At 39.0% G+C, this 25864-nt stretch overlaps 1 protein-coding gene across 1 annotated transcript in view; it reads right to left on the bottom strand.

Annotated features, from left to right (window-relative positions):
- Positions 1-7457, bottom strand: part of Map2k6 (mitogen-activated protein kinase kinase 6) — a 117234-nt gene extending 109777 nt beyond the window's left edge. The window contains exon 1 of the mRNA XM_005402104.2: positions 7153-7457. Within this exon, the coding sequence (XP_005402161.1) occupies positions 7153-7168 (16 nt within the window). The 5' untranslated portion in view covers positions 7169-7457. The remainder of the gene's footprint in view (positions 1-7152) is intronic.
- Between the last annotated feature and the right edge of the window lie 18407 nt (positions 7458-25864).

Here is a 25864-nt window from a genome sequence, read left to right on the forward strand (position 1 = left end):
GAAAGGAAAGGAAAGGAAAGGAAAGGAAAGGAAAGGAAAGGAAGAAAGAAAGAAAGAAAGAAAGAAAGAAAGAAAGAAAGAAAGAAAGAGAAAGAGGGAAGAAGGAAGGAAGGAAGAAAGGAAGGAAGGAAGGAAGGAAGGAAGGAAGGAAGGAAGGAAGGAAGGAAAGAAGGAAGGCAGGCAGGCAGGCAGGCAGGCAAAGCAAAGCAAAGCAAAGCAAAGCAAAGCAAAGCAAAGACATTAATTTTAACTCACGGGCTGGACTTAAAAATAGGTAGGCTGGATTTGGCCCAGGGAGTAAAGTTTGCTGGTTATAAGGATGGGAACCATGGCAAATAGGCTGGTTTTGGCTCCTGCCTCTGTCATTTGCTTTTAATAACATTTAATTTCTTCATGTGTAAATTAAAGATAACAGTATCTGCCTACAGTGTTTATGTAGCCTTCAAAGACATGACCATGAAAAGTGACCAGTTCATACTGATGACAGTGATGATGGCGGCAGTGTTGGGGATGGCAAGGGAGGGGTGGCCATCAGCATCCAGATCTGAAGCTACAGGTCTGCACAGAAAAAGCTGAGCCCAAGGATTTGACAGGAATGATGTGCAGACCAGAAAGTAGAACAGATGACAAGAAATCCTACAGATGCCTGTGTAATACTTCAACTCAGAGCACAGTTGACTGAATTACAACGATGTGTGCTACATTTCACTGTGTGTGGATTCTAATCCGAACATCCTCTTCCAAGGAGAGAGAGGGAGTTTATGGATGACACATCAAACTATGCGGACCAGCTCTGCAAGAGAAGAACACCCAAGAAGCACATGGTGACTAATGCCCAGGAAGGAAGGGGGTTGTCCACAAGGGTCAACGGAAACACTGCATTTCAGGATTATCCTTGCAGATCTCTGCTTTGTTAGGGGGTAACCAGGTGTTCCAAATTTTCAGATTGACCCTCCAGAGGTGCCACAGACTTACGGACTGATTCCTGAAACTGGCAGGACCTGCAGAAATTCACTTCAATCCTATCAAATAAGCTTCTTCAGACAATTCATCTTAGTTCTGCCATGTGTGTGGTGGGGGTGGTGTATGGGATTTGGACCCAGCACCTCACACATGCTAAGCACCTGTTTTGCCACAGAGCTACATTCCTAACCTTGGACTGCACATGTATGAAAGAAAAAGTTAGCAAAGGATCATGTGAGCTTCAAATCTGTTTAGAGGGCCTATGTAAGCGAAATGACACTGCTTCTGCCATTCTAAGTTGCTTTTTATGCTATTCTTGCAACTTCTGAATAATCAATCAAAGACATAATGAGATAATTAATGCAAATTAGGAAGCCCAGGAAGGAAACTGTATTTTAATTCAATTACCCCACACCTTTTATAAAACATAGGGGAAAAATTATACCTATCCCTACTGATGAAAAATAATTTCCTTGTCAGACATTTATTGAGCACCTATTATTTACAGACACAAAGTTAAAAGGGCTGCAATGCAGAGATATGTAAGACGTTTACCTAGCCAGCAAGAGCCTTCAAATGAATGGTCCATAAAAGGCAAATAACAGGTACAGTGGTTAAAACTCCTAGCTGTATTATGCAGACACTGGGAATCAAACTGTGAGTATTTACAAAATATCTTTTCAAATAGAATTGGCAAGAAATCCTACCAGTATGATTGGTGATCACCATTTTTGGGGGGCAAAGAAAAATAATCTCTGCTGACTGTGCCATGTGCCCCCTGCCAGCCTGCTCCCCACAGAAATAAGTGAAATTTTAAAATAAGAAATGTACTAAAGATTCAGATGACGAAACATTTACAGATGTGGGTGACCAGGGTCAGTGTGCGGTTTGGTGAAAGAAACTCTGGGCAAAGATTCAGAGGAGCTAAGTTCACCTTGTACTCTGACGTCTTCAGACACACCAGTCACCTCAAAGTCTCAGTCTGCTCATTCGTAGAACAAGGTGGCCGGGATATAAAACTCTTTTCACAGCTTGACATTGCATCGCTGAATATCAGCATGCATACAATGGGTATTTTTAGTAAGGGTATGTTAAGACTATATCAAGCCAGGTTGACTTATATAACTTGTGAGGTCATCAAAGTTGATCCTGGCTTGAATTCCTCTAGCAAACAGTAAGTTTAAGCCAACCATTTTCTGTGCCTAGTTATTGCACATTAAGCTAATAAATGAAAGTATTCCGCAGCAGTGGACATAACACAACCACGTCCTGCCTAAATATCAGTTATAAAAGAAAACCTATTTCTGTAGACCTGTTCAGAAATAAGTTATTTCCCAGACTGGAATTTAAATTAGATCACTACATTTCCCTTATTATTTCATGTGGGTCTGGATAGCTATAGACAGCATAAACAAAATGAGTTTATGAGATATGTGATATTTACACATGGCATTTTGGTTAGAATTAAAACTAGACTTCATGAAAGAAATAAACAGTTTCAATGCATGGAACTCAGTTTCCAACTTTTAATTAGCTAACCTGTCCAATCTCAGAATTTTCTAGCCTAACTTTGAAAATAACTTGATCCCCAATTAAAATTTTGAAAATACATTGTATGCAACAGAAAGAAATTCAACCAATGAAGTACAAATGTCAAAAAATGAAAAATCAACTAATTGTTCAGAAAATATAAATAAGAATAGATTATAAATATCTTTTATCACACTGGCAAAGATTTTCTTTCTTCGAATTAGTATACCCAGGATACAGAAAAGCATAACCTTTTGGGAAGGCAAATTTATTTGCCATAATGCTTCAAAGGAAAGAATGGGCACTTCCAAATGTTACTGGTGGCAGTGAGAATCAGTGTCAGCTCTCGAGAGAACAATTCAGCAATAAATCCATGCACACTTTTGATCCAGGATTTCCACTTAAAGGACAACCTAGATAAATAATTAAGCAAATGTACACAGATAAATGTTGAAGGTATTCCTTGCGGTATTGCTTATAGCTGCGAAAAAATGAAAGCGATATGACAGTCCAATGGAAGACCGTGTAAATGAAGGGCTACATTCTTACAAATTAAAATTTACAACTGTGAAAAAGAATGAGGCAATTCTATATGTACTATTATGGAAAAGTATCCAAGATACACAATACAGTATACAAGGTTACAAAATAATATACACAGGAATTAAAACAACAATCACCAATAACCTAACAGTTATTACCTGTGGGTAGCATGACTTTAAATGAGTTTTATAATCTTATCATGAATTTCTCTTTGGTTTGAATTTTTCACCGAGGATATGTTATTTTCATAATAATAAACAGTTATTTCCAAAGGGCACAGCAAAGAATGAGGAGGCGAAAAGAATTGGACATTCACAACCTATAGTTCACTTCCTGGAATTTAGTCTAAGGCCATCATATGCACAATAATGTATGAACTGGGAAAATCATCATGGCATTATCCACAACATTTAAAATTAATAAACAGAAATATGCTATTTAAATAAGTGTAATGGAATTGGACATTATCAATGTAAAAACATATTAACTTAGAAATATTTCACAGCATATTAGTAAGTAAAACAAAGGTAATTAGACATTTTCATACATTTTGCATCTCTCACACATATGTAAACATAACATATAGAGAGGCAGAAAAGTCCAAAAACATAAATGCCAACCTGTATACCGCACTAACTAGTAGTTCTTAATTCTTAGTGTCCTTTTCTAACCAACATTTCTATCACAAACAAGTACTATTTATATAATTTTTTCCTTTTAAATTTTAAAAATATTCTCTGTAGATTTTTCAGGTTTGAAAATACTGGGGGAATAGTTAAAATGCCATTAATCTGTGAAAGACAGCGGGCTGAGAATCTCAACCCTTTTATCCATTTATCACCAAGAAATTCCCCCCAGACCCCTCTACAGCTCCTCATGCCGTACAGACCTGAACGAAACACCAGTACCAAACAAGCTCAGGGAGCCCAAGGTCCCCATTCTGATGCTGTGTTCTGAAATGTGCAGAGTTAGAAAACTTACTGGCTCAGATTACGGGGTAAGCATGACAAGTCTGTCTGGTGCAGCCTAACAAAGGAATTTACAGAGAATGAGCAATTTACACATTTTATTTCCCAGGGTGGAACGAGTTGCAGAAGCAAAGAGCTGAGTAAGGTTAAGCTCTTTCCTATCATTCTGCTATATACTCCTGAATTATGCCTTAGAAGTATGTCTCATATGATTTACTTATCCTTATATTAAACCAGAATAAACTCACTTTTTTTATGTGACCAAGAAGAGAAGTGAGAAAGAGTGGACTTTAACAGGGTCAAACTTTTTTTTTCATAGTTTCAGGTGAACTGGGAAATGCCTGACCTCCCTCCCCCCTCTCCTCTTCCCTCCCTCAGAAGAACATTATGGCTGATAACAATAGTTTTTCTCTCCTGGGTAGTGTAGGTGACACATTTTTCCTGTAGCTTGTCTTCCTGTAATGTGCAGGAATTCCTGCACTTTCTGGGTGCCCTTCCTGTTAACTTACATTTCAGATTTCCTCAAAAGGCATACTACTGCTTTAATATTTGAAAAATGTCAGCTCAACCCCAGACAGCTAATATAAACAAGCCAAAAGGCATACCATCTGAAGTTACAACTGGGGAAAACAAAATTTCTTTTTAAGAAATTCTTTCTCGGAATCTCACTGATGGGAAGGCTGGAAAGAAGTAACCCAGTCCTCACAGCTCCCAAGCAGTCTGTAATTCTTTGCCTCTGCCGTGCCTTAAATTAGAGGTCTGTAAAACCGAATTATAGTGATCGAAAAAGTCTGTAAAGGTCCTTGAATTGAACATGTTGTTAAATTCCTCAATACTATGAGATTGTACCCACCTTTCACTTTTCCTCCTATTTCACTTGGCTAAAATATTAAAAAGAAGTCTGCTACTGCAAACAGTGTTTTAGCCATTTGAGGACAGCATAGCTGAATTAGGCCAATTCCACATTTAAATCCCAGGCCAAGGCTCCTTTGCCATTTCTAAAATGATCACCCTCTTCCTTTTACCAATAATTTTCTTTTTGGACAAGCACTCCATGCTCGTACCAGATGCATGTTCCAAACAGGATCCAGTTAAGAAAAGTCATCTGAGTACATGGACATGGACTTGAAGGACCACCAATACCTGGTTCGTCATAGGCCCAGGCATGGTGGCAGAATGCCACAGAGATATCTCCACCAGCTTCCAATTCCAAAGCTTGCTCTTTTGAAAGAGTGAGACCAAGTTATGTGAAAAGGAACATAATTGGTTCAGACCCTAAGGTCCAAGGAAAGATCACAGGACACATTACTGTCATCAAACTTCCTATCCCCCAAATAAAAGGATAACTTTCATCTCTAAACTTTAACAGCACTATTTTTCTTCAATACCTGTCCTATCACCTTGTAGTACAATGATTTCCTCATATGCGTGCTTTTATCAACCAGGTGGTTGAGTTCCAGGAAGGAAAAGACTTCATATTAAATATTCTTGCATGCCCCAAATCCTGTGCACATATGCATAGCACATACAAATATATATGTGCATATACAAACACACAGCTATAAACATGCATATCCCAATACGTATTTATGTACATATTATACACATTAAACTAAATGTGATAAACGAGTGAATGCTCACCAAATACCAAGTAACTGAATGCCATCTCATTAATACATCGATGTACACACTGGCCCTTCTAAATTATTATTTCTCTGCTTGTTTAGGAGAGGTTAGGTTTTCACTATGAGGAACATCTCCACCTTAAAATACCATTTCTCAGGCTCTTCAGCACTCTTAGTGTTTTAGATTTTCATTCTGCTCTGAAGAAAAGCAGAGTCCTACTTTGAAACCTGAAGAACATAACTTCCTTCTTGATCTCAGAAACACGACTTTCATCTGGTAGAATTAAAATAAAGTGCAACAATAAAAAAAAAAAAGTGGCACCGTGCTTAGTAAACACTTTAATTCCACCAGACCCTACTCATCTAGTTCCCCAGGTAGTCTAATTCCCTAGTCCCTAACTCACACGTCTTCATTCCTACATTCTCAATTGTCACATGCTGTCTGTATGATAAAGAAGGGATAGTTCTGAAATGAGTGACTAAGGGTCCCTCAGGTATCTGACAGCAACCCTCAGTTCTCAGATCCCGTGTCAGAATTTCTTAAAATTCCCTCCTCTGGGTGACATTAAGGCTACAAAATACAACTGTATGTACGAATAAACAAATAAGTGAATACATAAATACAGAAGAAAATTTTATTTTAAAACATAAAGAAACAAACACAGCCCTGAACTTCTGACCTATTATAGCTGACTATATGCAACCACACACAAAGATTTCATTACGGTTGTCAGTGAAAGACTTTCCTGACCGTGCAGTCCCCTCATCTTGCTGTAATGCTTAAAAGTACAACACTCCCCCCCGCCCAATATTTCCCCTCGAGATCCAAAGCATCTCCCACATGGGCAAACACGTGTAGGGTTCACTACTGCTTCTAAATACTTCGAGCCAATAAGCAATTGGTGTAAAGTGCAAAATCTCGGAACAGCAGGACTCGTCTGGTTTTTGTGTAATATTCTGTTATCCACGCTTCACCTTTACTTCCTTCAAAATCAAAAGTTGTCTAAGGTTTAAAGCGAAATCAATGGAAATTCAGCTGAATACTGGCAGCGCAACGGTTCATTCCCCAAAGAATATAAGATTTCATTAATTTCCTAGTAGCTTAACTCAAGTTTTACCTTTCATCTTCACCTACAGACTTTTTAAAAGTTTGTGCTGCTGTTGCACACAAAATTACTTATAATATGTATGCAGACTACAGAATTTTACAATTATATAAAGCATTGCACATTTAGACGCTACCAACCTGCTCTCTCTCTCCTGACTGTGCAAAAGGCAAAAAGAGCTCAGTAATCCTAGCAGAAGAATGCAAATAACGTCAATGCACAGCTGAACTGCAAGCCCTGCCTTACAGGAACTCTCTGTGTCTGCAAAAAAAGACACATACTAAACAGGAAATGCAACTGAGCTGTGGAAAACCTCAAACTTAAAAATGCAATCGCCAGGCGAAAATTGCATCCATGCATTCATAAATGCATGCACAACACTTTGCATTTTTGCAAGTAATGCAGACAGGCGCTTACCTTTCGACTGAGACATTTTCCCCTTTCCTTTGGTGGGGGAGGGGAGCACAAAAGACTTTGCCTTGCTTCTCTTCTGTAGCTAGTTTTGCAACAAAGATGCAAGCTGCAGGCGTGCAATCTTCATGCAAGTGGAGTTTCTCTTGACCGATGCAGCAGATGGACTTTCAGGGAATCAAGGTGGAAATGCACACCTTGCAAAACAGACTGGAAAGTGATTTTTCCCCCAGTTGCAACGTTAGGGAAGGCTGTGCTGCAGCTACATGATGGGCCAGGGCTGGCAGCTAAAAGCTCCAAACTTGGAACTGAGTATCTTAGTGCGCAGACGTCCTTCCTGCGAAGGGCGCAGTGGCCGCTGGGTAATGTAGTTCCCATGTGAAGTCCACGGGGTTTTGATTTACGGAAACGTGGTCTTCCCGCTCGCTCAGCAAGAGGCTGAGCGCGACAAAAATTGCGCCCAGATAAACAAGTCAAACACACACTCAGCAGTAAGTGATGAGCTAAGTACGTCAAAGCCAACGAGTAAGGGCAATTTTTGTTGTCGAAAATCTCCAGAAACAACAGCTAAAGAACACTGGGGTAGCCAAAGGGCTTTTGGCTTCTCTGGAAGGTCTGTTTGCAACGTGTATTTTGCAGCTCGGCACCTGTTGTACAGTTTTTGCCTGTAGACGTTTCACACTTACACCTCCATTCAATATATATATATTTTTTCTCTCCCTTGGAGAATTTCATGGTGATTTGGCCCTGCAGGGAACATACAAAGTGTTATATTCAGTAAGAAACGATCCAGGTCAGTTATTTTCAAGGAGCCTGAAATTTAATACTAACTAGAGCTGGGGTGGGAAAATTGGCGGAGTGGGGGGGGGGGTGGATGTGTTCTGATTTCCTACGGAGTCCAGTGGAGATTCTGCATTTTATATGTCAAAGCCAATTCTATCAAAGTTAAAGAGTTTTAGATGCTCTTTCTTGCCTGAGAGGCTTAGAAATAGACAGGAAAGTCCCTGGAGGAGATCAGGGGAGGTACTATTTAGTGAACAAAGTCAAATGTCTTGCATATATTTGGTAAAATCAACAGATACTCTTGAGCTCTCAAGATATGTCAGGCATCTTTCAGTTGCCTTGGGTTATTCTATACTGTGCAGAGCTGTGGGATGACCAACATCCTGGTAGGAAAAAAAAAAAAAAAAAAAAAAAAACACCCTTTTCATCAGGAAGCCAGAAATGCACAGAATTCCCTACAAGGAGTAAGCGTAGCCTGGGTGGAAATGAGCTCGGACTTGTACTCCGCTGGACAGACCACACTTAGGCATGTGCTGTTAATGCAAAGAGGGAGGAATGGAGGTTTTCGAGCACTGAATTGTTGAGCTGTAAGCAAAGGTCAGCGGCAGGAATGAGGAGGATCAGCAGTTCAGGGGACACTGAAGATGTCATGTTGCCCTCTATGCAAAAGCCATGGGGGTGGGCAGAATTTACAGGCCAGGGCTCTTCAGGGCCTTAAAAGGCAGGCTAGAGGTTTGGACTTTATTCTGCTGTGACTCCCCAGGGGGTGACAAGGTTTTGTAAAGGGCGTAGCCTAACCCGAAGCATTGTTTTAAGAAAGTATATTTACGCTCAGTGATCCCGGTGGCTTGGAACTGGGAGAGGCCAGCGATAGGTCAGGGCCGTCATGGAATGCAAAACGAGGTACCTGGAAAGAAGATTCAGCTAGGTCTAATGGGTACTAAGTGGAATCTTGAAATTGTATTAAAAATTCTAGGCAGCCAGGACCATCTTAGTAATGGATGAATCAGAGAGAAGAAAGCTACCACGTATCAGCTGGAAATCAACAACTCAACTCTTCCGGCAAATATGCCTTAGGTTGTGGGACTAACATTAATTACTTCAGTTGATGCCCTTTATTAATAGTATTTTAAGAATTGCTCTGCCTTGTAAATGCAGCTGCTCAAGAAGCTGAGGGAGGAAAATGGTGAAGCCAGCCTGGACAGCCTAGCGAGACCCTTTCTCAAGATAAAATGTTGCTGGATGTGTTGGCATGTGCCTGTAACCCCAGCACTTGGGAGTTGAGGCAGGAGGATCACCAGTTCAAGGCCAGCCTGGGCTACAGAGAAAGTTCCAGGCCAGCCTAAGCTACATAATGAGACTCTGCCTCCAAAAAGAAAAAAAAATCAAGGTAGCCTATTAGCCTCTGACTCTGAGGATACTATTTCCATCCCATGAGCACAGGGGCAAGGCCTGTAGCACTCTTTTACTGTCCTGAGCTAAGCCATACTGTCCCTTCCCTTCTTCTGCATACAGCTCAGCAACCCTTTCATCCAACCTTTTTCTAAGTCTTATTTAACCAGGAGATACAAGTATATTGGTCTATTTCAACATACCCGGTTTACTTTCCAATCATTGTAGAGCACCTGTTTCATGTCAGGTCCTACAGGATAGCTACTGAACTTCCTGTAGACTCACTGAAAAACCCAGGCAGGGCTTCAACAGCTGCCTAGAGCTGCTTTCAATTTGCATTTTATATGGTCAGCTGCATTGTTCTTAAATTGCCCCAGAAGCCCTTCCTTAGGGAAGTGTCCTAATCATAACTAGTCTGGGGTGTTTTGCTACTGTCATTCATGCTTTTACTCTCTGGATGGGCGTGTGTGGGCAAATTGACTGTATTCTAAAAGTCAATCGATAATTCACTTTGCCATAGTAGCAACAGTGGGTCCCATAGTTAATGCACAGATAGAGGCACATGTGCGTATACGGACACAAAATCTGTGATCCATAAATCAGCTGATCCACATATTTTTTCTTTCTTTTTTTTTTTTTTTTTTTTTTTTTTTTGAGACAGGGTCTCACTATGCAATACAGGCTGGACTTGAGTTCACTTTGTAGCCCAGGCTGGCCTGGAATTCACAACAATCCTCCTGCCTCAGCCTCCCGAGTGCTGGGATTACAGGCGTGCACCACCACGCCCGGCTGTGATCACATATTTTAAAACACAAAATGGATCACTTTTCTTTATGGAAAAAGAAAATTCTGGCTTCTAAGTGGGAAACTGGGATGCAGGGAACTCTGCCTCTCTGAGAAGATTTAGCTTCTGGAAGAAAAAGCTCTTCCTGTCTTGGTGTGAAAAGGTTTGTTCCTCCTACATTCCTGTGTGGTAGGAGAGGCTGTGCCTCTGCCCCTCTTTCTGCCAGTCTTTGATAGTACAGTAGCTTTTCCAGGATGAGAATTCCTCCCATGATGGTTTTTGGACATGCGCATCAATGATTCATCTTGAGATGACCTCTGTCTGGGCCTTATCTTCCCTACCTTTGTGATTTTCTGTACATCAGGTCTTTCTACATTGCAAATCTGATGCACTCTCCTCCCATCTTTTAGTTATCTTTAGGATCAGTTCCAAATTCCTTGGAATGGTGCAACTGGCTCCTCTGGATCTGGGCCCTGCCTACCCTACAGCCTTTTGTCTCCTGCTGTGCTGATACTGTAGCCAGGAGAAACCAACATTTCTGTCTTTTTGTTTGTGAGATATACCGTTCCCTCTGTCTGGCAACATTTTTCGCTCTATACCTGGCTCGCTCTGACTTGTGTTTGACTTTCTTCCATGCGGTCGCCATGTTGAAAATGACCTCGCTCCACCCTCAGTGTGAACTAGGTACACTCTCTAATTCTGTAACATGCAGCTCGTACATCTCTCCCTGAGACTCGTCACATTGCTGAGAGTAGCTCATGAATATTTTTGTCTCTACTGGAGGTTGACTAATGGAAATAAGAGATATTACGTGTTAGGTCTGCATTCCCAGTGCCTAGGTCAGCATCTAGCATATCTGGCGCTCAAAAGTCTGCTGAAACAATGAACGGAATAGATGGAGCAAGGACCTGCAACATTGGCTAATCTGGACTGACTGGATTCCAGCAAGTGAATTAATACCTCCAGTGAAATTAGAACATCTGAGCAAAAGCCATGACTGTCAGGTTAGGGTAGGAGATTCTTGGGAGGCGGTCCTCAGGTTAGGTCATACTGGCTTCTGGAGGAGATGTTCTAAAGTACATGCTGGGGGGCCAGGGATATAGCTCAGTGGCACAAGTGCCTGCCTAGCAAGCACAAGGTCTTGAGTTCAATTCCCAGTACCAAAAGAAAAAAAAACATGCCGGGTAGAGAAAGTGGTCATATACAGAGTCAACTGGGGGCAGTTTTGCCTCCTGGAGACATTTGGCCAAATCTGCAGACATGTTATGGTTGTGTCTAGATGCCCCCCACCCCACAAAAGCCTCATGTGATGGTAGGCAGGGCTTTTCCAGAGGTGGCTGTATCTAGACAGTGTGATTCATCCATGGTGCGATGCTAGGATTAAGGGTGGGTGAATGATTACTAAATCAATCCAGTAATTGATTTAGCACCACCCTAATCCCAATAGCCTAAGGGGAATATAAAAAATGCAGAAGACCGGGCGTGGTGATGCATGCCTGTAATCCCAGCACTCAGGAGGCTGAGGCAGGAGGATCATTGCTAATTTGAGACCAGCCTGGGTTACAAAATGAGCTCAAGGCCAGCCTGCACTGCATAGCGACCTTGTCTCAAAAAGACAAAAAAAAAAAAGTGCAGGAAAAAGCTGTTAAGGGCCCTTGCTTGGAGCCAGTCAATTATGAACGGAAACCTCTAAAGACTGTGAGCTAAATAAACCCTCTCACTAGAGGTGTTGGGTAGTTTGTCTCAGCAGTGAGAGAAAAGTAAGTAAGACAAGACATTTTGTCACAATGAGAGAGAGGCAGTAACATTGGCATCCAAGGGATAAGGATCAGGAATATGATAATCATGCTATTGGGCCCAGGAAGCCTCCCACAACAAAAAGTTACACTGTCCGAACAACAGTAGTGTAAAGAGAGCTTCAGACACCCTGTGGACTATGTGGACTATGACGTTACTGAAAACTCTGAATTAATTTAAAGTTAATGAGATTTGGTATGGTATGATTATTGTGACATGTGAAAACCCCTGCAATCTGAATGTGCATTCTAGTCCTCGTTGTAGAAGTGAGCTGTATCTCCTAAGGCAAGAAACGTCACCTTTCCGTGCCTCTTCTGGCCCAGCAGTAAAATAAAGAGGGACAACATAAGGTCCCTTAGAGTTGTAGCATTCCATGGCTCTAAACCCAGCTCACGTGTCTGACTAAAACCACTAAAGATTTCAAAAGAGAGAGTTTTTTAGGATTTTTTTTTTTTTTTAGCATCAGCTAAACATCTTTCTGTTCAGGAATGATAAGAGTTCAGGTGAGACTAGAAATGCTCGTATTATCCTTTGCAATATTACTTCTTAGGTGGCAGTATTAATCTGCAATGGAATTTGTGCATGTTTTCCAACAATGTCTCTTTGATTTCAGGAACGACATGCTAAAATTAAAGCTACAAGTTCAAGTGTGAATGTCAACTTTTTTTACTCACTACTGGGGATTAAACCAAAGGCCTTTACATGTGCTACATACAAAATCGCCCACCTTTCTTTCTTTCCTTATTTTTTCTCTTTTTCTTTCTTTCTTTCTTTCTTTTTTTCTTTCTTTCTTTCTTCTTTCTTTCTTTCTTCCTTTCTTTCTTCTTTCTTGCTTTCTTTCTTTCTCTCCCTCTCCCCTTCTCTCTCCGTCATCCTCACTCTCACTCTGTCCCTCTCTCTTTCTCTCTCTGTTTGTCTATTTCTGTCTCTGTCTCTGTCTCTGTCTCTCTCTCTCTCTCTCTCTCTCTCTCTCTCTTTAATTTTGAGACAGAGTCTGAGTCCTAAGTTGCCCAGGCTGGGCTCCAACTTGTGATCATCCTGCCTCAGCCTCCCCAGAGTGATGGGATGACAGGCATGCATCACCACCCCCAGCTTCAACTTTTCTAGATTCTACAACATCATATGTATATATCAGAGAAGCAGATGGAGGATTCATTTGGGGAATTGGATATTGAGTTATGGTTATACAATATATTTATGTCCAATTATTCTTGTTACCTTTTTACTGAAGTATCACAATGAACTGATTGTTAGCAGAATTTTGGAAACCCCAATATAATTCAGTTTAGCTTTCACTGCATCCTCAGTTTGTAATAGTTATACCTGTGTAGCTTCAAACTCCACCTCCCATCTACTATAGGAGAACCTTTTTAAGGAGCCTGGGCAAAATAGAACTCTTACCTAGCTGAGACATGAATTTTCTATCAGCACTTCTGAAGGTTAATTCACACCGTTATTCTATGGCTTTGCCTTTTTCTAGCCTCCCCTTTAGTCCTCACTTTCTAAATTCTACCCGGCATTTGAAATGCAATCCTCCTCTCTCTCGTGAAGCTGTCTTGGTCACATTCCTCTGTCCTATGAAAATGTATCTTCCCTTTCTTAATTCTGAAGGTAGCTATTGGCTTTATGGATTATGTACGTAATATCTGACAGTAGTGTTACCTGAGTGCAACCAAATCTTACATTTGCTGCTCAGCAGTGAGTTCTCTGGGCCTTCCTAACCCACTCTGGTAAGAAGATTTTCTGCTTGTTGGGTCCCCTTAACTCTAAGCTGAGCCAGGAAGTTCCGTCTTCATCACATCCCCTCAGACCTAGCACACGTCATGCACATGACAGATCCACAACATACCCTTGTTTACCTGGTGTTGGCATGGATTTATGACTTACTGAATAAATGCATCTAAAATCGATTATTATCTGTTTATCTACATTAGCAGTCTTCATTAAAAGTTAAAGGAAGAGATTTTCTGAAAGAAGTTTATTTAACTACGGTACCTAATTAAAATATTATGGCTAATGCTTTATTAAGACTCCTATTAAGATTCCAGATTTTCAAATTACTGTTAACAAACCTTTACAATTAACAGTGCCTGACACATATCACAGAAATGCCAACAGACTATCCCGAAGCCCCGATGGGTTACATCAAATGAAAAATGTGTGATATGAATTTTCAGTGTTCCTTAGCAACTAGAAACCATGTTGAGCTCCAGTATAATGCTGTTTTAACCTTTTCTTCCAAACATACTGAGTCTTGGGCAGGCGTGTTAACCTCACATGAATAACAAGAACATACAGGTTCTGGGACAGTAGGAAAGGAAATTATTCCAGCCTTGCATTGAACCCTGTAAGAGTTCCAGTGTTTTATCTGGAAGGTGTTGGTATAAAAACAGTGGCAAGTAGTGAATTATTCCACATTGTTAAATTAATTAATACATAGCACCAAATAGATTTAAATTCAGTTCAGTGAAGAGAGAAAATTCGATAGTATTTAATCAAACATACAACGTCCACTTTTTCTCTTCCTCCTACCTAATCTCTAATCAATTTCTGTCTGTGTACATCTGGAAATATATATGCATATACATACACTGTATGTGTGTGTGTATAAGAAGTGATCAAACTGTATGATGAATGTTTAATTTTTAAAAATTTGTTACAGCAAAAGACACATTGTCGTTAATCCCCCCACAAGAACTCTACTTCACCCCAACACCCTTATTCCATCACTCTTGCCATTTGCTGAAACAGTTCTGGAAGTCCTCCTTCATGGGCATCTTTATGAGGTATGATTAAAAATATAATGATTTCACATGATTAAAAATATAAGCCAGCAGAAAGGCAGGCTTATAAAAAAATAATGATGTGTCTCACTCACCTTATTCACAAAATGTGGCACCATGTGACTTCAGTTCTTCCCCAAAGTCAAAATGACCTTGGAAGGTAAATAATTCAGGACATTAAGGCACCCATAATAGTGCAATTAAAGGCACTCATGAAAGAGGAATTCCAGAACTGCTTCAGAAAGTGGTGAGAATGACGAGGTATACTTGTATTTGAGGGAGATTAATGGTGAGTGTCTATCACTATAATGATTATGTTTTTAAACTTGAACATTTGCCATATTTTAGATAACCTTTCATAATACACACACGTGCATGAATGTGTGTGTGTATAGATGTGTAATTTTTCTCTCATATACCACTCAGTCATTTTCTACCAGTTGTGATCCCACGCTTTTTGGCTTCAAAAAATCTGAAGAAATCAGAGCATTACAGAAATCCAAATAAATGGTTATGCTCTAAAAATGGGGTTCGAGTTATGTATAAATTTGGAACTCCTTTGTAATACACCTAATTAATTTCATAGTTAATTAATTGCTGGCTTATATAATATTGGGTGATGGAAAAAGAATTGCATATTGACCAAGCAGACCATTAAATATCTCATTGTGCAACTTCTTCCAAAGAAGATAAGTCTGGAACCTCATGTTTGAAATCTCTTTATGACTGTCACTTCAATTGTCAAAAGTAATATGCTATGAAGAGGTCAGAGATGACTGCTGCAGGCACTAATGACATGAGAGGTACACACTGAACATTTATTGAACAGTAGAAAAGATGAGATAACTGCTTTACAGTATAGAGTTATCAAACTGCAGTCCATACTCCAAATCTAGCCTGCTGGCTGTTGTAAATAAAGTTTTATTGGAACACAGCTATGTCCACTCATTTAAGGATTATCCACAGCTGTTGTTGTATCAAAAAAAGAAATCAACAAAGTTGAATATTTGGAGCGCAGAGTATCTGGCTTCAAGGAACTGTTTAATACATTTCTAAAGGTATTCATTTCTCATGGATTTATTTATTTTTTTGTGGGGGGGTTTTTCTCCGGTACCGGGAACCGAACTCACGACCTTGCGCTTGCCAGGCAGGCGCTTTGCCGCTGAGCTAAATCCCCAGCGCCTTCTCATGGATTTATACTGTATTTAAATGTTGCTAATGCTGGCTCCACAATTAAACTGTAAAATCCTTTAAGGTACTCTTATATACCCTAGAGACTCTATAAAGGCCAGTAGAGAGAGTGGCTAAAGCAAGCCTGTTACAAATACTTCTGATACAATGATTAAATTGAGTTTTATCTTAAGAAAATAAATCTTGTGTACAAAAGAACACTTTCTTAGTTTTCCTGGACTATATCTGACTTTCCATCTACCTTATTTTCCTACATTTCTCAGGATGTTCAAATCTTATATGTTTATATGTTTACATACCTAGCCCTTGCACTTAGGAAAGAATTTGGGAAAATTAAAATATAAAATTCAGCTTGAGAAACACAAGCTATTAAAGACATATCTCACACATTTGCTTTTTCTCAAAAGGAAGAGGACTGATAAATTGAGAAAAGCACCAGAATTTATTATATCTTCTTTTTAAAATGTAATAAGACTTTGGTTAAGGTATACCGTTGTGAAAGGTACGGCATGGATTATAAAAATGAACAAAGTATGGTATCTGACACGAGAAGCTTAATATCTGTGGATAATGTCAATAACATTTTTGTAATATTTTATAGCTTATAGGTGCTCATTTTGTCCCTGCAGTGACACCGAGAAATGGATTGTTGTAACCTCTTTGCTTCTCAACATCACTTCATGTGATTGCTTTACTTTTATAACACGAAAACCACGTGGTTTAAATCTTCACTGCAAGTGTAAACATTTCTCTTCTGATTCCCTATGGCTTTCTTTACGTTACCCGACCTAGCCCTGAGCAAGGTAACTTTCTAAAAGCATCGTAAAAATGTACATTTTTAGACTGCAAGTAATCTGGTAGCATTTTGCCTCTTCTTATGTTAGTTATGAATAGGACAAATTCAATTCATGACTAATAATGTCCACAGTAAGTCTTGCATAGCTCCTTTACACTCTGTACCTTGGCCAATACACTGGGACAGTTCAATAAACTCTGTACTGTTTGAGGATGAGTTCGAAATACTGATGCAGAACATAGCGCTGTACCCTTGAAATCTCCTTGGTCTGTTTACATTGATATTAATAGATGGTTCTGGGCTCCATTCACAGACCTGAACACTTCAGGTCATACTGACCTGCTGCACTTAAAAAAACCCAATTAAATATTTTGGGAAGTTTTTTAGAGAGCTGACATATGCAAGTTACAGAAAAACGTTGAAAAGTCAATAAATTAAGATGCTGTCTGAAGCACAGGTGCATGGAAACAATTAATCAGCATAACAAATCAACTTGTTTTTAAATTGTTCCATTTGGATTAGTGTCCAAGGGAATGCCTCATAATTAACAGTGTACAGCAGGTAAGGAGAAAATGCTGTGACAATGGTTTTTCACTTTGTTTTCTGTCAAAGTTGATATATCAATAATTTTACTTCTAGATCAAATTTAAACAACAATGGAGTCTATATATTTTCATTACTATACCACATAACTGAATAGTTTTTTAGAACTGTTATGCTATGGTATAGTACTGCAAAGTAACTATTTGAGAATATAGTCCATACTTCATGGCATTTTGGAGATTGGTTTGCTTACCACCGATACAAGTGAAAGATGACTTCTTTATGGTGCAAGAGCATGGGCTACATATTATACATTTTTCATCCTGCAGTGTACAGGTTAAAACTGCAGAGACGACTAGATTGCACTCTACAGCCACTAGAATTTTTTGTCAGTCTATTCTAGAGCCCCTTTCTCATACCTTGGAGACATTTAGTTGGAAACTGAAGAAAATCTATAAACCCTGAATGTTGGTTATAGACAACCGAGAATTTCTATTTTATCGCTCCTTATTTATCCTTTTGTTTCTTACACTGAGTTTTAAAAACTCAAGTAAATATCAAAACGCATTTATGAAATATTTCTGGACATGTTGCCAAATCGGATGTTACTGTATATAAAGAAACGGTGTAATATGGTAACACCATCTGGCACTGTAAATAATTTTTGAAATGCTTGTGAATTTTCAAAAAATGGAGAAAATTTTGTGTTCTTAAATTTATTCCCATGAGATCCATGATTTAGAAAGCTTGTTCTATACTCTTTTGATAAATATTTGGATAATTTTTTAATACCCGCATAGTTCTTTATGAAAAAAATACAACTTGCTTTACCTTGTAATCTTAATTTTTTGTATAGGAGCTTCTGAAAGCAGTTATTTAAAACATGTAAGAAAGTCAAGGATTTATGAATGCTATCATATTAATTTTAACTCCATCCTAATGAGGTAGCAAACCAGAGTGCCTCCCAGTGTGAAGCTAAGGAAAGTGAAATACCTCCAAAACATGTTTGGTCCTTACAGAATTTAGCAAGGAAGCAATGTCCTGCTAGCTTGGGGATCCAGCTTTATGATGTTAAGACTTCAGTAGAGCTATAGTATAGTGTCAAATACTAAATACACACACCTTATGACATCTAACTACTAAGCTAGGTTAAAAAATAATTAGAATTTTGGAAGTAAATTGGCACCTCAAAAGTGGAGTACATTGCTCTATTTATTTACCTATTGATCCCCATTACTTTTTTCATCAAATTGATTCAGATTTTAATTTGGTAGGCTGAAGGCACTGCTCTACTTTGCAGACTGAAAATTTTATCATCATAATTTTAAGTGACCTAATTTTATATGATGCTCAGCTAGAAGCAATACCAAGAGGAAACTAAAAAGTCATTATGATCCATTCTTTAATATATTTAAAATTAAGTATCAGAAAAACTAAGATTTTCAAAATATAATTAAAATATTAGACTATTTGCATGCTACCAGATTATTAATATGCTTCTTAACCCAGACATACAAAATCCTGTGATCTACAAAGTATGTTTAGATATGTCAGATTTGAGTGCTTATATAACCAATAGCTATGGACTATTTTTAAAAGGTAGTGGCAATTCTATATGCTGATGTGCTCTAAATGCTGAAATGCTCTTCTACATAGGGGGTTTCATATGTTATGTTTCAAACTCATTTTTATAAGGAAACAACAAATGTTGCTTAAAAATTATTCTAAGGATGTCTGCTAGAATTTTTTACTCCCTTTTAATTTAGGAGGGAATTTAAGGAAGTAAACTCATAACTAAAGCATAGTCTCTAAAGCCAGACTCCTGGTGTTGGACGCCCACCTCTTTAATCACTATTTCGGTGACCTCAAGCTAAGCAAATCACTTCTTCATGCCCAATTTCTTCACCTATGATAAGGCTACAATAACAGTACCTACTTTGCAAGGTAGTGAAAAGACTGAGTGAATTAACACACTCAAGCCCTAAGAAGAGCAGCTGGTACCTTTGTACACTAAATCTATCGGTTATGGAGGCTTTTGATAATTATTATTGCTATGAAGTTTACAGGCATTGATTCCTTTCTTGATGATGAAGACACAATATTTGATACTGAAGAAAACTGCCTGAAATTTTTAAGAAGCTCTGAAATTAGCAGAATGCCACCATCAGCATGAGGAATTATGACTAGAAAGGCTTAGTGAAGACAGCATATTTTCCTTGGAAAAAAGGACAAAAAATTTTTTTTCATTGCAGCAAATCAAAACGCTGTTGGATACTGCTAAGAGAAAATGGGGGCCATCTGTTGAAAACAATTCCATTCTACAGTGTGGAATAGATTTAAAGAACAACTGAATAGCTAGGATATGAATAATATAGGCCTTTGGCCATGTAATGCCCGAAATTAACAGAATGAACATCAGGGGGTGTGGTGGTGGCTAATGACACATGGAAAAAGTCCAGCTTCCAGCATCCGTGTTTATGCTACGGTGGGTTCCTTATTCAGAAAACATACTGGTGACATTAGCTTGCTTCGTTCCAGCCATCTGAGTGCATCAGAGCCTCGGGATTCTACATTCCTCCATCTTATTGACATATTTCTCAAATGCATTGTCTTTATATTGACTTTTTACTTGCTGCCATTACTAGTGGTTGCCGCCCTCCTGACTAATTAATTTGCTCAATTTTAAAAATTTACGTTAGGCATATTACTAAATCACCACAACAGATTTTCTCCTTTTTCTTAGTTACCTGATGCATAAATATTAGACTGAGTATTTTATTATTATTTCAAAAGGAGAAACACTTAGTAAGGATTGAATCCATGGAGTCTATGTTAAAAATCATTGTTTCCTATTTATCCAAAATGATCCACATGGACTTTTTTGGAATTAGACATGGGAAAGAGGAAAGAGAAATGCGATAATTTTTTACTAGCTGACATATTTCATTTCTACCATAATGAGCTTTAAAACGTGCATAGAAAATAAGTATCACCTTTTATCTAAATACAGATGTGAAAACCATCCTATAAAACTCTACAAGACTGCAAAAGGACAGGCAGAGTTATATTGAAATTTTTAATGTGTTTAAAAAATTAAAAGGCATATCTCATAGGTAGCATGTTCTATTGCTCCCTTGCCATAATATTAGTATCATTTTCTCTATTTATTATTGATTCTACAGCTAAATGTTTGACTTGGCTAAAGACATATATATTTAACCTTTTAACTTTAATTATTGGAGATGAATTATTTTAGGAACTTGTCGTCAATGCTAGTTCTGAGTAGATGATAACTAAAAAAATAAAGTACAGTATTTTTAAGACTTCACGTTCGCAGCCACCAAGACTCCTTCAAAGGCAAAAGGTTTCTTCTGCAAGAGTTGAGTAAACAGCTATCAGCGAACCTTCCAGAAAAATGAGTTGAGCCTTGTGTCTTAACAACTGTACTTTAAAAATAAGTCACACAGAAGATGGAGAGCTAGGCAGCAGTGCTCTCACCGGCCAATGATCCAGTTTTCTCTTCGATCAATTCTGTTTAATGCTTTGGCAGCAGAATAACAAGCAATATAAAATCATTTTTCAAGATGCTATATGTACACACTCTTATTTCTATTTCTGTATTCATTGGAACAGACAATTTATGTGATGCACTCATAACACTCCAAGAACAAAGACCAATTTCCCTGAAGGTTATGCACACGCTTGAATTTTCCAGATGCAAATCTATACATATATTTTTTTCATGTGTTCCTCTTTAGATAATGAAACGGGCTAGCTTTACAGAGTCCTTTTGATGAGTCTCAGGATCATGAGTGTCAGGATCACAATGTACCCACCGTGTACATTCATTTCATTCTGAGATTCAGACCGTAGATGTAGGAGCTTTGTAGCAACCGTTGACAAGTAGTGATTAGCGGTGAGTGTTGTAGAAGATGGAAGGCTAAAAGGCTTTGGGCATCAGCTGCAGCACAGGAGCTTTCACTCTTGGAAAAGCAGGTATTTAATTGATCTGTTTATGGTCCTTGCTCAAGCTTTCCGGATCAGAACATGAATCTGTGTGTGACTGAAATGAACCACCTGTTTTCTCCAAGTGGAAGTGAGAAGGTCATGTAAGGACAGTATATTAATCCTTTTGGCACGTCACGGCAATTTTGCTTGTTTTATTTTACCTTGGGGAATGCATAGGGCTGAGAGTAGAAACCCCTTACCTGTGGACCCCGGTGTGATTCCACCCATGATCGTAGCAGGCCCCTCATGCATGCAAGAGCAACGTGGGCGACTCTAAAGTTCAAAAGCAGCTTTGTATCTCTGCTCCCTCTTTGTTTTTCTTTCTTGAATGTTTACACGGTGTTATTTTTCCTTGAATTGCACCAATGGTGACATGCGGAAGAATTTTCCCTGCCAGACCTAGAAACAGTGTTCACGTTTAAAACACTCTCAGCGACCTGACAAATAACCACATACAGAAAGCTATTCATTGCAAGAGACGCTGCAATTTCCCAGCTTGCTTTCCTTTTCATAAAGTCCACCCTGAATAAACAGATCACAGAGATTGCACGCTTGTTGCGTCTCCATGAATTTTCCCTGAAGTTCCCCCATCTTCGGGGGCACAGTCCTGCCTGAACTTGTTTCTATTGCATTCCACACCCAGGGCAGAGTTCTGCATGTGGAAACACTCTGCCCTTGCCCTGTACCATGTTATGTAATAGCCATAAATGTTCACGTGCGTCTGTTTATAAACTATGAAGGTAGGTGAGTACAAAACTGAACCTTGATATAATTTCTACCAAAAAGACAATCTTAATTTGCAACTACAAGTAAAGGTGCTTTTACCTGAAAACTTGTGACCACATTATGAAATCACCAGGGAAAACTGAGACAGCAAAGGATGGATTTAATTAGTCCTGTGTGCAGAAAACTGAGCGGGTCTTAGTGTGTGATAATTTGCTTTGTTAGCTGGCGTGGTCGTCTCATGCCAGCTTTAATAGCTGGCATGGTCATCTCAGATTCTAGCAGCTAAGAGACCAACATGCTCATTTAGGTATATCTTACTGTCGGAGTCATCACATTGAATGACTGAATCTATTTGGAAAGAAAAAGCAAAACAAGGGAAGAATAAAAGGACAAAGGTCTAAATTGGAACTAAAAGAATGCTTTAAGGTCAGCTAGGGTTCATTATACCTCACACTTCATGCAGATGAAGAGGGCAAAGATGGCTATAGAAATCTGGCCTCTTGAGTTCTGCCACTAATTTTAACTTGTTGTTTATTTATTTGTGCATTTATTCATTTTATTTTGGAGAGAAGATAGAGTAAGGATAAGAATGAGTTTGGGCATCTGATTTGATGATCTCATTCTTTTCATTTTTTTGTTTGTTTGTTTTTCTTCTGGTACCAGGAATCGAACTCATGACCTTGTGCTTGCCAGGCAGGAGCTGTGCCATTGAGCTAAATCCCCAGCCCTGATGATCTCATTCTTACCAAGAGTTTTACCTGTCTGTCATGGTAGGAGGAATCTTTCTTGTAAAATCAATTCCAGATAACTATTTACATGGAGGATAATCATGGCAATCATTTCTCTTGAACTTGCACTTGGGGTGGGGTGTAACTCATTAGAAGAGCACTATGGCTACCCCACGTGAGGCCCTGGGTTTGATTTCTAGCACTCAGAAAACAATTTTTATATATGCATTGCATTCTAACTTCTTCAGATGTACTTTGGAAATCCAAGAACCTGTTAGCACAAATGATGTAGTTAAACTGAGCCTGAGGTAAAAGAAGAGATAACTGGTGAAAAAACAAAACCAGAGTAGATATATTCTCACACTCTTTAGGAAGGTTACTATAAAGAAAAAAAGAGAGAGAAAAAAAAAAAAAAAACAGATCTTGGCAAGGATATAGAGCCCAGTGAATTCCTTGTGTATTGTTGGTGGGAGTGTGTAAAGGTATAGCCATCATGGAATACAGTGGGGAAGATCCTCCAAACATGAAAAATAGAATTACCGTATGATCCATCAATCTTTCTTTTAAATTCATATCTAAAATAATTGAAAACTGGATCTCAAAGAAATATTTGCATATCCATATTTACTGCTTCTTGGTTCTCGAGAGTCTAATGGTAGAAGAAACCTAAATGTTTATATATGGTAGAGGAATAAAGAAAATGTGAGTTTACCATATGTTTTGGTAAATGGGTGCATCTTGAGACCATTCTATTAAGGGCAATAAAAGTTTAAATATTGCATTGTTTCTCTCTTGTGAAAACCACAAAGGGTAAATAAGGAGCAGAGCAGAAGGTAGGTATCAGGAAGTAGAAAAACATGTTCAAATGGGAAGGGAAACAGGGAGGGGAGGGGAAAGGATCAGGAAAGGGATTTTAAAAAGGGAAGGTAAAAATAGAAACAAAGCTTTTGTAAATGCGGAGGGGAAGAAGGGTTGAAGGAAGGGGAGGGAACTAGGAAAACAAGAAAAATTAAGCCTCTTATGTACAGGTACAACTTCCCTATGATGAATGAGATCATTGTGTATGGCAAATGTGTACTAATACATTTTTTAAAAATAGGGTGTTTACCTACAGTGGAATATTATTCAGTCTTTAAAAAAAAAAAGAAATCCTGTCATATACTACAACATGGATGAGCTTTGAAAATATTACACTAGGTAAAATAAACTAGTCACAAAAAGACTAGTACTGCATCATTGCATTTCTATGAGCTATCCACAGTAGTTGAACTCCTTAAAAACAGAAAGTAAAATGGTGGTTTCCATGAACTGGTGATAGGAAAAAAAGGGAAATTATTGCTCAATGACTAGAGTTTCAGTTTTATTAGGTGAAAACTTCTAGATGTCTGTTACACAATTGTGTATATTAGTTAACACTATTTCACTGTATACTTCAAATTAGTTACAATGGTAAATTTTATGTTGTATGATTTTTACTGCAACCAAAGGGAAGGAAAAGATAGCTGAGGACTAGGTGAGGGTCCCAGTAAAACCCCAATTGTAATGGTAAGACTAACTCATTCTATAGATTGTTTCAGTTGTCTAATTCTTCAATCAATGCTTTGCTATGTTCATGACTTTAAGCCTTTTGTTTTTGTTTGTTTTTGTTTTTGTTTTTCTTCTGGTACCAGGAATCAAACTCATGACCTTGCACTTGCCAGGCAGGCACTTTTGCCACTGAGCTAAATCCCCAGCCCCACTTTAAGCCTTTTTTGATAATTGGCCTCATACATCTTTGGAAATAGGCTGGGCAGAACAGATCAATCTATGCACATGAAGAATAAGAATTCTCATAGCCTATCTCTTCAATTGTAATGATCTTCATATCATCCATTTCAGCCAACCTGGTCTTCGCATCTACTTTCCTGGCTCTAGGGATGGGTTTCTCGACTACCACTGACATTTGTACCCTATAATTCTTTGTTTTGAGGGGCTGTCCTTTGCATCCTGGCCCCTTGGCCGTTACTCACTGAATGCCAGTAATGGCCCTCCAGCTGTGACAGCCCAAAGTGTCCTCAGATTTTGCCGTGTATCTCCTGTATGCACAATTCCCTTTCACAGAGAGTCATAGCGCGAAAGCACAGAACTTTCTAAAGTATTCTCAGTTTATACATAGTTTCCCGAGGGTGTGGCATCTCTTCATTCCCAACAGTGTCAGTTTGGACAATGAATTAAATACATTAATTGGTCTCCAGCATGTGACCATTGAAACAGAAACTCCACGTTTCCAGTTGGTCATTGCTGTCACTCAAGAGATATTCCTAATTCCCTCTCTTTTGCGCCCCATGTCCCCTTTGCAAATCCTGTTGAAACTGCCTTCAAACCATATCAGCTGTCCGAACTTCTCTCTACATCAGCTGATATCACAGAGTCTGAGGCTTCTCCTCTCCTGTCCAGAAGCGCATGTGTCCTTTATCTGACTGTCCTCAAACAGCTGCCAGAGTTATTAAGTTTCATTAGCCAGACAGATCATCCATTCCTCGGCTAAGACCCTCCCCTGGTTTCACATCCCAAGTCAGAGGAAAAGCCAAAGTCATTGCAATGTCCTAAAAGTAGCCTTACAGGACACACTGTTCCAGCTCCTGGCCTCGTTGCTATTCCTTGAAACCCTGGTGCTCTCCAGTTTCGAGATTTTCCTCTGTCAAATCTTTCTGCTGTGTCCTTTTGTCCTCTCACCTGGCTCGGTAGACAGCTGGTTCCCTCACTTGTACAGTCATATTCTAATGGCAGCCTTGCAATGAAGCTTTCTCTGACCCACCAACTTAAAAATGCACCTTCTGCTCTCTTTCCTCACATGTTTTTCTTTCTAAGCATAGCTCTTTTTTTTTTTTTTTTTTTTTTGAGACAGGGTCTTGTTGTGTGGTCCAGGCTGGCCTTGAACTCAGTATGTACCCCAGGTTGTACCAGAACTCACAGCGATCCTCCTGCCTCAGTCTTCCAAGCGCTGGGATTACAGGCGTGCACCAACAGGTATGGCCTTAAGCATAACTCTTCACGCTAACAAGTTAAAATTTTACCCATGGATTTCCTTATTTACTTACTTTTCTACTTATTTCTATCCAAATTTATATGCAAACTCCACACAAATAGGGACTGTTTTCTATTTTGTTCACTGTCATACCGTCAATGAGTATGGCATTTTTTAAAG

The sequence above is a fragment of the Chinchilla lanigera genome, unplaced genomic scaffold, assembly GCF_000276665.1.
Source record: "Chinchilla lanigera isolate Chin_1 unplaced genomic scaffold, ChiLan1.0 scaffold00077, whole genome shotgun sequence".
In the NCBI taxonomy this organism is placed as follows: domain Eukaryota; kingdom Metazoa; phylum Chordata; class Mammalia; order Rodentia; family Chinchillidae; genus Chinchilla; species Chinchilla lanigera.